Genomic DNA, 17175 nt, shown 5'->3' on the forward strand with positions numbered 1-17175 from the left:
ATCTCTTTTGAATCATATTTGTGGCCACCCAGATTAACTCTGTGAGCTGTTCTTTTGATTTAATATCAGCTTGCTCTTTTCAGCTCCCATGTCATTTACTGTTTTTAAAAGAAATGTACTGCTTGTTACTCAACCTTCTGTGTTTTCAAGAACTCACAGTCCCTTTTTTTTTTCCTCCTTTTTGTATGGGAACCAGGAACTAGAAAGCATTAAATGAGGAAAATTAACCACTCAGAAAAGGTGGAAGCCCAGAGAAAAAAAGGCTTGTCTTTTATGGTTTGTACTTGGTAAGCTGTGGGTGTGACTCAATTTCCTCACCACCCACATAAAAAGGTTGCCACCCAATCACTGTTTTTTCTATCCAAAACCCCTCCCCTTTGATTTTGGCTAGGAGAGACCCTAAGAAAGACTGCCCTTTCTGGACTGCTGCAGACTGTGACATATAAAAGCTGTTAGCTGCTCCTGTAGCCAGCAGCACTCAAACCTTGTAGAGTTTTGCTCTCTGAGATTTGTAATAAGACACACTCCTCTCACAAGAGTTCATGCTACAACCTAGCAAAGAACTTTACATTTTTGGAAGAATACTATATTCATTTTGGCTTTGTGCAGAGGTAAGCTATTTAGCTCAACAAGTTTATTTTGCATGCATTGCTTTTAAAGTAGCTCACATTTTTACTTTTTTAGAAGTGAGATTGGGTTATTATAACTTTTTGTATCTATTCTATTACTTGGTGTCCATATATGTTTGGGGGACATTATCAGCACATTCTCTGTTATTACCTGTGATGCAGTTTTCCTTTCACTCTCAAGATGAGTTTCAATTCCTTAAGTTTTCCCTCTGAAAATAAATATGCAGTAATGCATTCTGTGACTCAGGCATTTGGGGTAAATGGCTCACATTCAGTTTAGGGTGAGTAGCCATGCTGTTAATTCTTCTCTAGCTATAGGAAGTTCCTCTTAGGGGGTTGCCTCATAACACCAAGTAAAATGTATAGAGACCACTATAGGTTGTCTCCTAGGCTTGGCTTCAACATTTGTTTGGATTTTTTGAAGACAGTCAAATCAAGCACTGATTTTGTAAATTCATACCCTCTGGCCCTATTGTTGTTTTGTTCTGTTTTCTCCTTTTATAGAGCCTAACTCTACTTTTCTGCTTTAAGGCAGAGTAAACTGGTGGCCTCTTCCTCTCCACCTCTCAAAATGATAGCAATCTCTGCCGTCAGCAGTGCACTCCTGTTCTCCCTTCTCTGTGAAGCCAGTGCAGTCGTCTTACTCAATTCCACTGACTCATCCCCGCCAACCAATAATTTCACTGATATTGAAGCAGCCCTGGAAGCACAACTAGACTCTGCGGATATCCCCAAAACCAGGCGGAAGCGCTACATTTCGCAGAATGACATGATCGCCATTCTTGATTATCATAACCAAGTTCGGGGCAAAGTGTTCCCACCGGCAGCAAACATGGAATATATGGTAAGAGAAATGTGTTTTCTTTGAATTCTGAGGGAGGACGCCTTGTTTAAGGTGTATGTTGAGAGGATTTAGAGTTTGTGTGTTAAAGGATATGGGGCTTTTTGTACCTTTTATCTTAGGGGAGGTTCTGAAGTGCCTGGTAAATTGAAGACTGTTCTATCACAGAATTAAAAGGGAGGAAAAGTATCTAATATTTTTGTGTGAGTTCCATAAACCTTGATGAAACAGGTCTTATATGAGGAAGAGATAGCGTGGGGTATGATGACTGATCACATTTGGAAGGTCCTCCTTAAAAAAAAAAAAAAGCCACAGGGAACTTTTTCTGTGCTTTGTTGGTCTAATAGTCATATTTATCAACTAAAATATTTCTTGAAAATAATTTTTTTAAATTATAGGTTTTGTGTGCATGATTTATTCTCTGGGTAGGTGTCTCTTCCCTTTCTTGGACAAAGCTGCTTCTGACACTAATCTATTTGTATTCTCAGAGAACATGCTGACTTTTTCCTCCCTGTGATTTAATGCTTTGTCGTTCAGATAACGGCGAAGCCAGCACATTTGTGCACTGTTCCAACTTGCCTTGAACACATTCTTTGCTCTCTCTTAAAAACAAAACAAAACACAAAACAAAAAATAGGTTCTCTGTGTTTAAATTGTTTTACTTAGAAAGTTTTTTTTTTAAGTTGATATTAAAAGAGTAGATGTCTTTTTAAAGTTTCTTAATATTTGGTTTTGAATTTATACAAGGTTATGGTTAAACTTCCAGCACCTCCCAAGAACAGAGCTTGGATCCTGTTTAAGGCAATGAAGACCACCAATATGGTATTTCTAAGCTGGGGTGGGGGAGGTGGTATCACTAACAACTTTTCATAAGTGCTGACCTAAATTTAGGGATTTCTGTCAGTTTTTAAATTTCTTTCTTGTATTTAATTAAGCTTTTTAATTGTAGATATCATTGTCACAAGAAAAATAAAGACTTGCCAAATGTAAGAGAGTCATGGTTCATAGAAATACGATTCAGACTTTACTCAAAGGCATTTTTCTAGGATTTCTTAATGAAAGTGGAAAAGAAGATATCATTCCTTGTATGTGAGGGGCAATGTAGTCTCATAATTAAGACTGTGGAGCCCGAAATCTAAATGCTTGGGTTCGAACCTCAGTCCTGGAATTATAAGTTGAATGAGTTCATTACCTAATTCTGGTTTATTTTCATCATCTCTAATGTGAAGATAAAAGTATTATCTGCCACAAGGGATTATTATGGGGAATGTATGAGCTGAGGGGTAGAACAATTAGACTAGATCCTACAGAAAAATAATGTTCAAGAAACATTAGTTTTTATGGGTGCCTGCAAACTTACTGAGAAACGTGCCCAGTGAAAACCTGTTCAAGATCTAAAAATAGGAGCAGTTACTCACATTGAACAGGTGTTTCTAGAAGTGATGTCCAGATACAGGAAGGAGAGGAATAAACGTGTTTTCAAGCATCACACATTTTACGATGCATAAGATTCTGTGCAAGCTCAGAAAGGTGTGCTCTCCAGACTGCAGGTTTAGGGAGTACTACTTGACGGCGATCACGTCACTATGCAGACTAAGGCGAGGATCAAGACAAATGAACTGGCTTCGGAGAGAAACTCATTTTGGTTGAAATCCTAACTGTGCTGCTTGATTTGTGGCCTTGTGCAAGTTGCTTAATATACATAAGACTGAAGTTCCTTCTCTGTAAAACGGGAACAACAATTTATACAATAGCCAATCAATATGTAGTGTCATTTATTATTTCAAGAGGGATGATCATGAATAATATGTAAGGTACAACACAGTGGAAATGCATTTAAAAAGCCATATTTTTCCAGTTATGTTTTCCCCCGCTGATCACAAATTGATTCCACATGCAATTATTAAATTGCTTCTATAAGCCGAAGATTTGGTTAATTGTTTCCATAGATGATCTCATTTGATAGCTCACAGTCTCCCTATGAGGGTAAGATTATGATCCTCATTTTACAAATGAGATCATTTAGGCCCAGAAAAGTTAATGACTAGGCAAAGGTGGTTTGGAAAATGAATAGTATCACCAGAATTATAATTTAGGTCTGTGCAGTTTCAAAGCCTATGCTTGTACTGGGGGGCATCTTTCCATTTGTTAGATTGAGCAAATACTACATTGGGGGAACTGCTGGAGGTGCTAGGATATCTGTTTCCTCCTTTATGGTGCCAGCTGAAATCATATAGTTTTCGTACTTGGTTTGACATTCCTTTATTATTATTTGCTTTTGAACTAGGGGAGCCACTATATATGATTTAAAGAACCAGATACAATGCTAGTTGTATAGTAAATGCTTTGTAAATCTTCCTCCACTTAGTAAGGGTGCCCCTGGTGCCTCAGATGGTAAAGAATCTGCCTGCAATGCAGGAGACCCATGTTCGATCCCTGGACTTGGAAGAGCCTCTGGAGAGGGAATGGCAACCCACTCCAGTATTCTTGCCTGAAGAATTCCATGGACAGAGGAGCCTGGTGGGCTATAGTCTACCAAAGGGCTACAAAGAATCAGACACAACTGAGAGACTAACACTTCCACTTCCACTTCCTCTTCACTTAGTAAAGAATGAAAAACAGTAGTATAGTACTATACCATAAAGTAAAGTAACATTGTCTCAAGTTGTCATGTAAATACTCCATATAGTTCATCACACATATATTTATTCACTTACTTGTTTATTGAGCATTTACTATATGTGAGACACTATTCTAAACACCCAGGATAAATTTGTGAATAAAATAGATACTCCTTGGCTCCTGGGTGAGGATTCAGACAATAAACAAGATCAACAAATTACATAGTATGTCAGAAAGTGATAAGTTTATGAAGAAAAATAAAGCAGGTTGAGGTTTGGATATTTCATAGTGTGATCATGAAGGGCTCCCTTAGAATGTCCTAGAGTAAGGGGAGGGAGGGAGCCACAAGGATAGATGAGGGAAGACTCTTCCAGACAGAAGGAAGAGCATGGGTAAAGCCTCCAAGGTTGGGGGGAGGGGAGCAGATTAGTTCAGTTAGAAAAACATGGTCAGTTTAGTGAATTTCTGTCTCTGTGGGGCTACCCAGGGGGCTCAGTGTTAAAGAATCCACTGCCAACACAGGAGATATGGGCTTGATCCTTGGGTCAGAAGATCCCCTGGAGAAGGAAATGGCAACCCACTCCAGTACTCTTGCCTGGAAAATCCCATAAGCAGAGGAGCCTGGTGGGCTACAGTCCATGGAGTTGCAAAACAATCAGACATGACTTAGCAAATAAATAACAACAAAAGTCTCTATGAATAAATGGACCAGCTGAAATAATTCACTGGATCCCTCATGCAGACTCAGAGAAACTTTGTGGGAAGTAAAACTTTGAGGTCAGAGCAGGAATGTAATCGACTTTAACCCCCAGGTCAGGTGAAAAATACAAATCTCAGTTGAACAAGGCTACTTTTAATTTGTTTAACATTGCTTTGGATTGTGAACAATTTGGAAGTACGTTCCATTCCTAACCTCAAATATAGGCCTCAGAAACTGAGGATACTTATCTCACGGTTGCTCCAAACTCTGTGTTCCAACTGTCCCCCTCGGTGGGTGATAGTACCGTGGGACCCTCACAGAGGATGTTCTTCAGCTCATGTCCCATTCTAATTGCACCAGCCTGATCTGAAATCACCTTCATTCACAACTTTTCTAAGACTTTCCCGTGCTATTTCCTCACCTTCTACTGTCTTCTCCTTAACTTGTGTGTGCTCAGCTGTGTCCTTCTCTTTGCGACCCTATACACTGTAGCTTACCAGACTCCTCTGTCCATGGGGTTTCCCAGGTAAGAATACTGGAGTGGGTGGCCATTTCCTTCTTCAGGGGATCTTACTGACCCAGGAATCAAACCCAAATCTCCTGTGTTCTTTAAGAATGATTTGTTCTTTATTGACACTTCCTATATTCACAGCCATATTTGATCTCTCCTTTGAGTCACTGTAACCTATTATGTCTATCATACTGCTGTCATCAAAATCAGGTCCAATTTATAGTTATTTGTGTATTTCCTGCAAACTTCCTAATTTTAAGCTTTTATTTTCTTGGTACATTTCTTGTGTACAAACAGTAATCAAGCATTATTTGGTGAATTTATTTGAAATTGCTATGAATTGTTATATGCTTATAACTTGGATCAATTTTGATATTATTATTTATAATTAAAGTTCACTCATCATTTATAATAATATTTTATCTTGTGCATCTAAAATACAAAAGTTTTTCAAAATTTGAAAAAAGAAATCCCCTTAAATTAACTGATTTTATCTTCTTCAAGTAGTTGATTATGTTCATATATACTTGAGTCAATTAAGTGGACACAATTTGAACATGAGATTGGTGACATTCATATTATAGTGTATAATATTTTCTTTGGGTATATTGGCCATGATTTTAGTGAAAAGCACATACTCAGAAATATTTAATTTTCCAAACACTGTATCCTGTCAAAAAATAATAGATAGAGTTTAAGATATGCAAGTCAAACTCTTGGCTTCTACTCTACAATTAGTTTCTTGACAAATTTCCAGAGCTTCTTGGACACCAGCTGTTTCTCATTCTTCCTAAGGGCAACTTAAACTATGACTCTAAACCACAAACCACACTAGTTTCTCAGAATACGAATCATCCTTAAAAGAATAAGATTACAAGACTCACTTAGCTCTGCAAGTAATATTTGCAGGCGCCAAACAAACAAAATTGGCCGTATTATCAATTTAGCAACTTTGGCTTCTTGAAATTACATTATGCTTTTTTTAGTTTTAAGGTTTTAGCTTATATCCATCATTATCTTCATGCTGTCCCCTACCTGTCTTTCCACCATTCTCTACCATCTATGAAGACTGCTCCCTGGTGGCTCAGTGGTAAAGAATTCACCTGCTAAGGCAGGATACACAGGTTCGATCCCTGGGTCAGGAAAATAGTGGAGTAAAATTTGTAGGATATTTCTTGAATTTAAGTCAATTGAATGAATTTTTTAAAATGTGAAGTCCTTTTGTGAGAGGATAAGAGCCAAAGATAACAGAAATCTTTGTATTTAAAGTATAAACAAAACAGGAAAAACAAGCAGGGAGGAAAAAAAAAAAAGAAAACCCTAAGCACACTGTAAGACGCAATACTAAGTGAAGTGAAGTGAAGTCGCTCAGTCATGTCTGACTCTTTGCGACCCCGTGGACTGTAGCCTACCAGGCTCCTCCCTCCATGGGATTCTCCAGGCAAGAGTACTGGAGTGGGTTGCCATTTCCTTCTCCAGGGGATCTTCCTGACCCAGTGATCGAACCCGGGTCTCCCACATTCCAGGCAGACGCTTTAACCTCTGAGCCATCAGTGTAAGACACTGCTGTGTAAGATTGATGTAATAAAACAGTACAGACAAATACCAAAATACCATGGAGAAGTCACAGAAAGAAGAGGTAATCTATAGTTGCAAAATCATGAAAGGCTCTTTGGAGGAAGGGTATTTGAAATAGATGCTCAGGAAGGGGCAGGATTGATTGTTACAGTAAGTAAATCAATACATGAACAAAATCACCAGGAGAGATAAAGCATAGCACATTATCCATGTTGTCAAGGATTTTGAAAACAGATTGGGGATCACTTAATACAAGAGCAATTAGGGAGGCCATGGAGGCCTTATATCTGGGTCAAAGGTGCAGAGAAACGTGGCACCTGGCAATTGAGAGAGTTTATATTGGCTGTGAAGATTAGCCAATAATTAGCAACCATTGAATCAGTGGGGCCATTCTTTTAGTAAGGAGGAGCTGTGCCTATGAACTACTTCCATTAGCTGTTCATACCTGTCAAAGTGTGTAGATGTAGGTGTCTGGCTTCTCCTTTGCTGTTGTTTTAGTCACTAAGTGGTGCAGGATTCTTTTGCAACCCCATGGTCTGTAATCTGCCAGGCTCTTCTGTCCATGGGATTTCCCAAGCAAGAATAATACTGGAGTGGGCTACAATCTCCTTCTCCAGGGGATTTTCCTGACCCAGGGATCGAACCTGTGTATCCTGCCTTAGCAGGTGAATTCTTTACCACTGAGCCACCAGAGAGCAGTCTTCATAGATGGTAGAGAATGGTGGAAAGACAGGTAGGGGACAGCATGAAGATAATGATGGATATAAGCTAAAACCTTAAAACTAAAAAAAGCATAATGTAATTTCAAGAAGCCAAAGTTGCTAAATTGATAATACGGCCAATTTTGTTTGTTTGGCGCCTGCAAATATTACTTGCAGAGCTAAGGGAATAAGTCTTCCTATATTTTTCTGGAGAAGAGAAAAATACTAGTTTCCAAGTCACAGCAGGTGGTAAAGTTACAGAAAGCATGACTCAAATGAGTGAATGGAGAAGAGATTAATCTGTCCTCAGAAACAGCACAATAAAGTATTGGCCTACAGTAATTTATGTCTTGAGAATAAGGAAAAACTCAAGTTTTGTTTATTTGGGCTTCATGTGGAAGAAAATGTAGATAATATAAATGACTTTTTTCCCTTTATTCAATAGTTGACTAAACATCTGTGATGTCTATCCTTATCTTTTTTTTTCTTTTTTAATGAAATCATATACTGTACTAGATGGCACATTTTCTCCCATTTGGGAAGGATAACTCAATTTCCCCTTTATAAACATGAGTAACTTGATGTGTCTAACCAATTTTTTTTTTCAATGAATGCTTTTCTGACCACTAGAAAGCCTCCTGAGAATGTTGCCAGCCAACAGGGAAGTGAGAAAGACTGCTGACAGGAAGGCATTTCTCCAGCACATTTGAAACTCCACATTCCTGTTCTCCTACATGTAGAACCTTTTAAGTGTCTTGGCTTCAAATGGAGACCAGGCACATTTTACAGGAATTTTCTCCCCAGGTACACGTTGTGTAGCGTTTCTAAGTTAATATTGCTTATATATGAATGTTCAGCTCTGCACTTGTGTAGCCAGCTGAAGGCAAGGACATTTTTGTTTGTGATTGTTTTAAATACAGGCTCCAAGAAGTGCAAATGTGAAAACGTTATCATGATGTGATTCAGAGCCTCATCATGCTTGGTAGAAGAGCTTAGAATCACATATAGGCTACATATGTGTGGACCATATTTCCTAGTACTCAACATTGCTTTTTCTGGTGGCAAATAATATTTGACCACATGCCACGGTATAGGAAATGATTTTATTATATTTCTGCTATTCATTGGTGTTGTTCAGTCGCTAAGTTGTGTCTGACTCTTTGCGACCCCATGGACTATAGCATGCCACCCTCCTCTGCCCTTCACTACCTCCTGAGGTTTGCTCAGGTTCATGTCCATTGAGTCGGTGATTCTATCTAAACACTTCATCCTCTGCTGCTCCCTTCTCCTTTTGCCTTTTGACTATTTGTAGAACCTAGAATCATTTCTGTCCCACAGAGAACACTCAGTCAAAACCTGTGGAACAACTGAATGACATCTTCTAACTTTTGCTGGGCATTCCATGTAAAGAGCATGTAAGTATGGCGCTCCACTCTACTGGGCAGGAGTCACTCAGTATTCAGTCCCTCATCCACAATATGTTTTTATGTGCCTGACAGGCTGAGGGATTCAATGGGGAGCAAAAAGATACTTTTTTATAGGAAGTACTGTGAAAACAGACAAGCAAGTGGGCAAAGCAGCGAGCTGAGTGCTAAAGTAGAATAAATAAAGGGTACTTTGGGATCACAAGGCACATACCTAGCCCAAACTTGGACTGGGCTAGAGAGGCAGGGAAGACTTCCAAGAGGAAATGATTTCAAGTATTAAATATGAAAATAAATAAAAGTTGTGCAGGCAGGAGTTGGAAAAAGGCAATGGGTGGTAGGTGAGGAAGGGTGTTCTGAGAAGGTGAACATACTTTGAAGGATAAAATTCAGTGTGGCTTGGATGTAGAGGATAAAAGAAAAAGTGATATTTGATGGGGCTGGGAAGGTAAGCAGAAATTTGAATTTTATTCAAAGATCAAGGCAAGTGGTTGAGGGTTTTAAGTTATGGAATTAATTTGCCTTTCAGAAGGGTCATTCTGGCTTTAGGTTGAAAGAGGGATTGGAGAGAGGCAGAAGTAACAGCATACTCAAGAGACCATTATAATCGCCTGGGGGCGGGGGGGGGGAAGAATTGGCCTTAGTGATGCTTAAGGTCATAGGGACAAAATGAATTTGGGCCTTGAATCAGTAGGGGTGAGGGATTTATATGAAGAAGTGGCATGAGGGTTTATATTGGGGGGCAGCCATGGAGGATACCTCTGTTTTTGACTAAGATAATTAAGTTTCCCTGAGTTGGAGAAAACAAAATAAAGTGCAGGTTTCTGGTAGTCATTAGGTAGCTGAAGTTTTATCATCCAGGATGCACATCTAGGGAGGCTGAAAATAGTAGCTAGTGTGTGGGAGGGAACATTCTTTCAAAACAAAGAATTTGGGATGGGAGTTATGCTTTGGTAATCAGAATGGACCACTTTACATAATGGGGTAGTGTCATGGAGGCAGCATGGATGGATGATTTTATGTCTGGGAATCTACTCAAGAATTTTTGCAAGAAAGTTTCATGTATCTTTATTTATTTATTTGTTTGTTTTTTAGAATCAGTGCTGAGCCTTACATCAACATGAATCCAAATCTATTTCGGAGGGCTGGATAGCGCCAGGTCCATCTAGTCTTTCTGACTTACTCAGCATAAGGTTTTGGGGGGAAATTAATCAAAGGACTTCAGAAAAATAGAAGTTGACTAGTCTGGCTAGTCTGGTGTACTGAATTTAATGTATCTGAAAATGATTTAATAGTCAGTCAATGACCATTAAATAGTTATGGACTTGAGGTGTTTAATTGTCTATGAGAATATCTAAAGAATGGTGTGGGAGGAAGTCAGGGAAGATAAAGACTAACAGTTTAAAGTGGTCAAGAGAAATGTCTGGCATAAAATACATCATGGACTGAGGTTTGGAGGGATATGATTTGAATGTTTCCAGTCCATGTTACCCATAGTGTCTAAAATCAGATAGATTTTAGCATCCAAAAGCATATTTTTTGACACAAATATGGAAGAATGCCCCCGAAGTTGTGTGTTTAGACTAGACTTTTCATGACTCTTAAAATTTCACATCACATACTCCCAACTGAAACAGTCCAGAAATGTTGCTTAAGGGCACAATCTTTTTTTTTATCCTACAAAGTGCATCAAATTCACATTTCATAATTTCATTAAATATGAGTGTTCTACCCAATCTGCCTCTGCATTCCAGGGAGAGCATGTTTTCAGCAAGCAGTAGGTAGGCGGAAAGGCATTTGAATTCTAACTAAGTGGGCAATAGCAAGATACAGGGTTTACGTGAGTATCATAAGACAGTTTAACAATGAAGAAGTCAGGTTTTAGATGACTGTAACACTGAGTTGGAAAAAAAAATTAACCACACATGAAAATGTCTTCCTGGCATATAAGTATAGTATTAAATGATAGCTGGTAGGTAGTAACTTCCTGCAAAAGGAGGACTATTGCTAGAATCCATCAATAAGTGGTCTTAAAATTTAAAGATAAATCATATGTTAAAGAGGGATTTAAGGAAGGGAGTTATTACATTTTAAAACTCTGAAATGTTCTCTAATTTTTATCTTCCACTGTTTGATGTTATTTTCCTGGAAGCAAGGTCCTTATTATCTATATACAGTTCTGTTTCTGATTAGTTAGTTGCTTCAGGGTTTATCTGTTTTCACCTTATCTGATTGCTTGCTAAATTTAAAGTTTGATGTCTCTTAAACTTCAGGCTGCCAGATATCGTGATTGAAAATGCACCTCACCTTGTCTCCCATTTTAGGCAGCTTTCTAGCTCACAGACCACAACTCTTCCAGTGTCTGGTCTTCCGATAATAATATTTACCATTCTGTACAACCTGCCCTGCTAAAACTGTGCTAAATTCTTTTTAGTCACTATCTCGCCTAACCTTCAGAGCAGTCTTGTGAAATGGGAACAATTTTCTTCATTTAGAGACAGGAAATTTGAAGTTTGGGCAGCGTAAGTAGCTTCCCCAAGGTCACAGAGCAAGTAAACCAAAATGATGAGAGCGCAGTTCTGTCTGACAGCAAAGCCCATGCTTTAAGAGACTATACAGTACACACTCCCCTCCATGTGTTCATCTCCTGCTCTTGAGCCCACTGGCTTGGGAATGTCTCCACATGCATTTTATCTGAGGACATCACTGAATATTAGAAAGTATTTCTTCATGTGGAATCAAATCTTGCTTCCTGTACTCTTTCTAACCTTGGCAGCCACATAGGAAAACTGTATTATGATAGTCTTTCAAGTCTTTGAAGGTTATGAGCATCCATGCATTAGACCTTGACCCCCAATCACCTAGCTCTTTCTAACCCTCCAGGCTTTTTGTGCTAAATACCTATACACACTATCTCTTTCACCCCGAGTATGGCCAGCATAGGGAAGGTGGCATAAAGATATTTGCCTTTTGAAAATCCTGGAAAAGGTAAAAAGTTGTGCCATTAAGGAAATGGAAAATCAAGTCTCCCCCGCTCCCCTCCACCCCTTACATTACACATACACACAGGAATGCTGCCAGTTAGATCATCTTGGGGTCTGCAAGCAGCTTGGCTCTGAGCAAGGAATGCCTTTTACTAGGCTGTTGTCCTTGGTTGGGTTCCAACATGTGTGTTCTCTATTTTTTCTGTAAGAGATGTATCTATTTGCATAATAAACATGTCTGAATAAATAGTTGGCCTTTTTCATGACGGTTGACTTTCTTTTGGTTTACTTATTTTTAAATTAGTTTTTATTGGAGCATAGTTGCTTTACAATGTTGTGTGCTCTTCTGGCAGTGAGGTGCATAGAAATGACATGGCCTGACCGGCATAGAGTAGTGATGACAAGTTAGTCTCCATTCATTCTACTTCTGTGGCTGCATCCTTTCACATTAGGCTGGCAGATGAGGTAGAACATGCTCCTGCTGAGTCATCTCATATTCTCACGAACTAAACTGCTTATAGATTAAATGTGTCTTTTAAATACAGAGTCAACATTATTATCATGGAAAAGGATCGCCTTACCTTTAAAATGTTTTATCTGTTCTTTCTCTAAGATTTGGGGCTCTCAGAATGTTATGTGTGTGTCACATCTGATATATCATTTAATAAAGGCATTTAGAGTTCCCTTTGATTCCGAATAAGCCACATGAGCCTCATCTGTTCTCTCTGTTCATATCCTTGTCACCACGGACTATGTTCCCTCCTCCTGGAACTGTCATGCTCAGAATAAATGATGTTGTCTTATTTGCATAGCAGCAAACGGGATGGTTTCATTACCTCTCTTATTCGTAATTCTGTCTTTCATGAAGGTACAGAGCAAACCGCCTCACAGAGCTTAGCAGTCAGTATCAGTGACAACCAGTCATTTTCCTGATGAAAGGCTATGTTTATTTTTTTTTTATCAAATCTTGGATTAATAACATCCAAGAGCTGAGTGGAAGGAGGGCTTCCCTCATAGCTCAGTTGGTAAAGAATCCACCTGCAGTGCGAGAGACCCCAGTTCGATTCCTGGGTGAGGAAGATCTGCTGGAGAAGGGATAGGATACTCACTCCAGTATTCTTGGGCTTCCCTTGTGGTTCAGTTGGTAAAGAGTCCACCTGCAATGTGGGAGACCTGGGTTCGATCCTGGGGTTGGGAAGAACCCCAGAGAAGGGAAAGGCTATCCACTTTAGTATTCTGGCCTGGAGAATTCCATGGACTGTATAGTTCATGGAGTTGCAAAGAGAGGAAGGACACTGTTCTAAGTCCTTTTAAATGAAAACTAACTTCTAGAAATGTCCCCCTTTTCCCAAACCTCTTCTGTGGTGTATGTATGGGGGTGCAGGAGCAGGGTGCGGTGAGTAGGAGTGGGATAGAAAAGGGGAGGCCCAAAGTCCTCGGCAATCAGAATGACACTCCACTGGATAAGCTTTAAACTATCATTTCTAACCGGAAGAACACAGAACAACTTTGTAAGCACACATTCAAGGTCTCCAACTCGGAAATGTTGATTCATTGAGTCCAGGATTGGGCTGGGGATCTGCTTTTTCAAAAAGTTTCCATTGGAGACCCTGGAGTGATTTCCCAGGTGAGAGAAAATATCCGAGATCATGATTTAGGACATAAAACTGAGCTGAGAAAAATATTTTGTGGTTCAAATATCCATTTATTTATCAAGAGACTAGAAGAATGAATATGCTAAACCAAAAGAATTATTCCAGTGATAATTTCTATATTATCACAAAATTTCACTTGAATACTCACTCAGCACTCATTTTCATAAGACATCCTGTGATCACTGTGGGTGAGCTACAGATGTCTGCAGTGTGGAATGACACTTATTTGGGAATATACATGATTGACTAAGGATGCTTCTAAAGAAGCAGACTTTTAAGTAGCACATTTTTTGGAAGTGGCTTTATAACATACATTGTATATGGATAATGGGTAATGTATTATATTACATACTAATTAATTTATATAATGTATTGTAATTTATGATTTTTCACTTATTTGTTTGGTAGGGCTTCCCAGGTGGCTTAGTGGTAAAGAATCTGTCTGTCAATACAGGAGACACAGGAGATGTAGATTTAATCTCTGGATCGGGAAGATCCCCTGTAATAGGAAATGGCAACCCACTCTAGTATTCTTGCCTGGAGAATTCCATGGACAGAGGAGCCTGGCAGGCTACAGTCCATGGGGTTAAAAAGAGTTGGACACAACTTAGAAACTAAACAACAAGTAATTCTTTAACTTGTCTATCTCTTCCCTAAACTATAAGGCAGAGTCCATATCAGTCTTGCTGACTGTTGAATTCACAATACCCAGTGCCTCCCAATAAATACTCAGTTACTAGCTGCCTAGATTAATGAATCTTGGCTCAGACAGTACAGTGTCTGCCTGCAATGTGGGAGATCTGGTTTCATTCCCTGGGTTGGGAAGATTCCCTGGAGAAGGAAATGGCAACCCACTCCAGTATTCTTGCCTGGGAAATCCCATGGACAGAGGAGCCTTGTGGGCTACAGTCCATGAAGTTGCAAAGAGTTGGACATGATTGAGCAACTAATACTATTGGTTGATCTGGAAATTTGCATTTCTTACATTTTCCACTGTTGATAAAAAAACAGCATCCCCATCTGGGAAGTTTGGTATAAGGAGGTTTGGGGCCAAGGTATCTCCAAGGTGACTGTTTCTTGCCACCATTCATGTGTACTAAGATCACTTATCTACAGAAGTGTGTTGGTGACAATGATAATTCCCATTGGAGTTCACAAACTATAGGCCCATCAACCATTCCAATTAGTAGTCATGTTTAACTTGCTCTGCAACTGTTGAACTGTAGAGAATTTTACATTTAAAAAAGCTATTTGGGAACAAGAATCCACCTGCAATGTGGAAGGCCTGGGTTTAATCCCTGGGTTGGGAAGATCACCTGAAGGAGGGCATGGCAACCCATTCCATTATTCTTGCCTGGAAAATCCCCACGGACAGAGGAGCCTGTCGGGCAACAGTCCATGGGATCCCAGAGTTGAACACAACTTAGTGACTAAGTGCAGCACAGAGGTGGGTACATTTCATATACACATCAGGATTTCTACATTATCCTGGAAAGCTGCAACATTTATAGCCATTATGCCCTCTCTCTACGTGTCAGCATCCGGTTAAAAAGAATAGCATCTTTGGGTATAGGAAAATTCACTCATTTCCAAGTCTCTTTCTTTTTCAAATAATCATCCAGATGTCAGGCAACAGTTGTACTTTTTCATCTTATACCCAACATTTCTTTACTCATTTTCATTACTAGAACAACCCTGAAACCAATCACTGAGGTTGATTACATTTAAACAGCACTTTGGCATTTTCAAAGCACTTGACTGAAGTATAGAATGAGCCATGCATAAATTAAAGCACTGAAAAATTTCTTCCTTTATTTCCTAATCACCAATCCTGTTTAAGTAGTCTTACCTCAAATTCTGAATATTTTTATTTTATCCATGCCTTCATTAATTTATATATTAAGGTTTTATGTATATGAAACATTCTCTGAGCTAGGAGTCTTTTTCAATAATTCAGATAACAAAATGATGGTGGCTTCACTCAAGGTGGTGCCAATAATGGTAATAATCAGTGGGTATAATCTGGATAGACAGGATCTTGATGGTAAGATCAACAAGATTTGCTGACAGAGCATATAAAGATTATTAAGCAAACAAAGAGTAAAGACAGCTATGGATTTTTCGGCCTGAGCAACTATAACAGCAGTTGGTAAACTTTTTCTGTAAAGGACTGGAAAATAAATATGTTTAACTTTGTAGCCCTTGTGGTCTATGCTGCCACTATAACACAGAAACAGCATAGATAATATATAAGCAAACAATGGTTCAGATTTGGTGATCCCTGAACTGAAAGAAATAGGGTTATGCCATTCACTGATGGGAGGAAGACTGCCTGGGTTGGTTAGGGAGTAGGGAGTAGTGGTAGGACTGAAAATATTGGAACTCAGTTTTGGGCTTGTTAAGTAAAGATTTAAAGTGGGTAGATGGATAGATTAGTTTGGAATTCAGTGGAGAAGGATAAAGATATAATTTGGGATAATACCACTAGCTTATAAATAGTATTTCAATGCATGAGACTGGATGTGATTAGCTAAGCAGTGCATGTAGATGAAACAGGGAAGAGAGGTGGAGAGAGACAGAGAGCGAGACAGAGAGGGACATGGCTTGAACCCTGGGAATCCTTCAGCATGTAGAGGTCAGGGAGATGAGGAAGCAGCAGCAAAGATACGGAGACACAGCAGTCAGAGAACAAGGCAAGTGTGGGGTCATGAAACCAAGGAATGGAAGTGAGTCCAGACGGAGCAGTGGCTAGATAGTCTAAAAAGCTGCTGATTAACCATATAAGATGGTGACTGGGAAACGACATTGATGATGTTGATGAGATCAGTTTGAGTAGAGTGGACACAAAGGGAAACCTGCCTTTGGGTGTGGGCTTGAGTGTGGAAGAGCAAAAATCGAGAATTCTGTTAAGACAACACTCAAGAAATTTCATTGTGAGAGGAAGAAGAGGAATGATACATTGGAATCTGAAGATGAAGAGGAGTCAAGAAAAGGCCTTTTTTGTTAGTTTTTAAGAAATTTATGCTGCTGCCAATGATCGCCTCAGAGTTCTTCTAAAAAAGTATACTTTTACATCATCTCTTCATAGAAATTTACCTTCCCAACCTATGTGAAAGGTAGCACTCATCATACCTGAGGAAACTCCTTATTATCCTTGTTTAAACACTTAAAAAACACTCAGGACCCCACTTTGATATTTTATGTTATAATGCCATCCCATATCTGTGTTCATTTTTGAGGCTTGAGGGAATTTTTTTTTAATCAAGTTCCTTTAACTACTTCTCTTTTAAAGTTCAATCAGTTTAATAGCATTTAATTAATTTAACTAGTGCCAAAAATTCCCCACGTGAAAGCCTTTTCTCTTCCTCTGCCCACTCCACCCCCTCCAGGTTTACCAAGGCTCATTCTTAACACTGGGTCACAGTTTCCTTTATTGGCCGCCTCACAAGCATTTCCACCTAAGGGGAATAAACCCATCAACTTAAAACAGAACCGCAACCATGCCCATGAAGTGTTTTTTAAAAGCTTTT

The 17175-nt window shown here is 39.2% G+C and overlaps 1 protein-coding gene across 1 annotated transcript in view; it reads left to right on the forward strand.

Moving 5' to 3' along the window:
- The first annotated feature begins 411 nt into the window (after positions 1–411).
- Positions 412–17175, forward strand: part of PI15 (peptidase inhibitor 15) — a 31184-nt gene continuing 14420 nt past the window's right edge. The window contains exons 1-2 of the mRNA XM_069601042.1: positions 412–611; positions 1161–1473. Coding sequence (XP_069457143.1) covers positions 1201–1473 — 273 coding nt within the window. The 5' untranslated portion in view covers positions 412–611; positions 1161–1200. The remainder of the gene's footprint in view (positions 612–1160; positions 1474–17175) is intronic.

The sequence above is a fragment of the Ovis canadensis genome, chromosome 9 (genome assembly GCF_042477335.2).
Source record: "Ovis canadensis isolate MfBH-ARS-UI-01 breed Bighorn chromosome 9, ARS-UI_OviCan_v2, whole genome shotgun sequence".
NCBI classification, from domain to species: domain Eukaryota; kingdom Metazoa; phylum Chordata; class Mammalia; order Artiodactyla; family Bovidae; genus Ovis; species Ovis canadensis.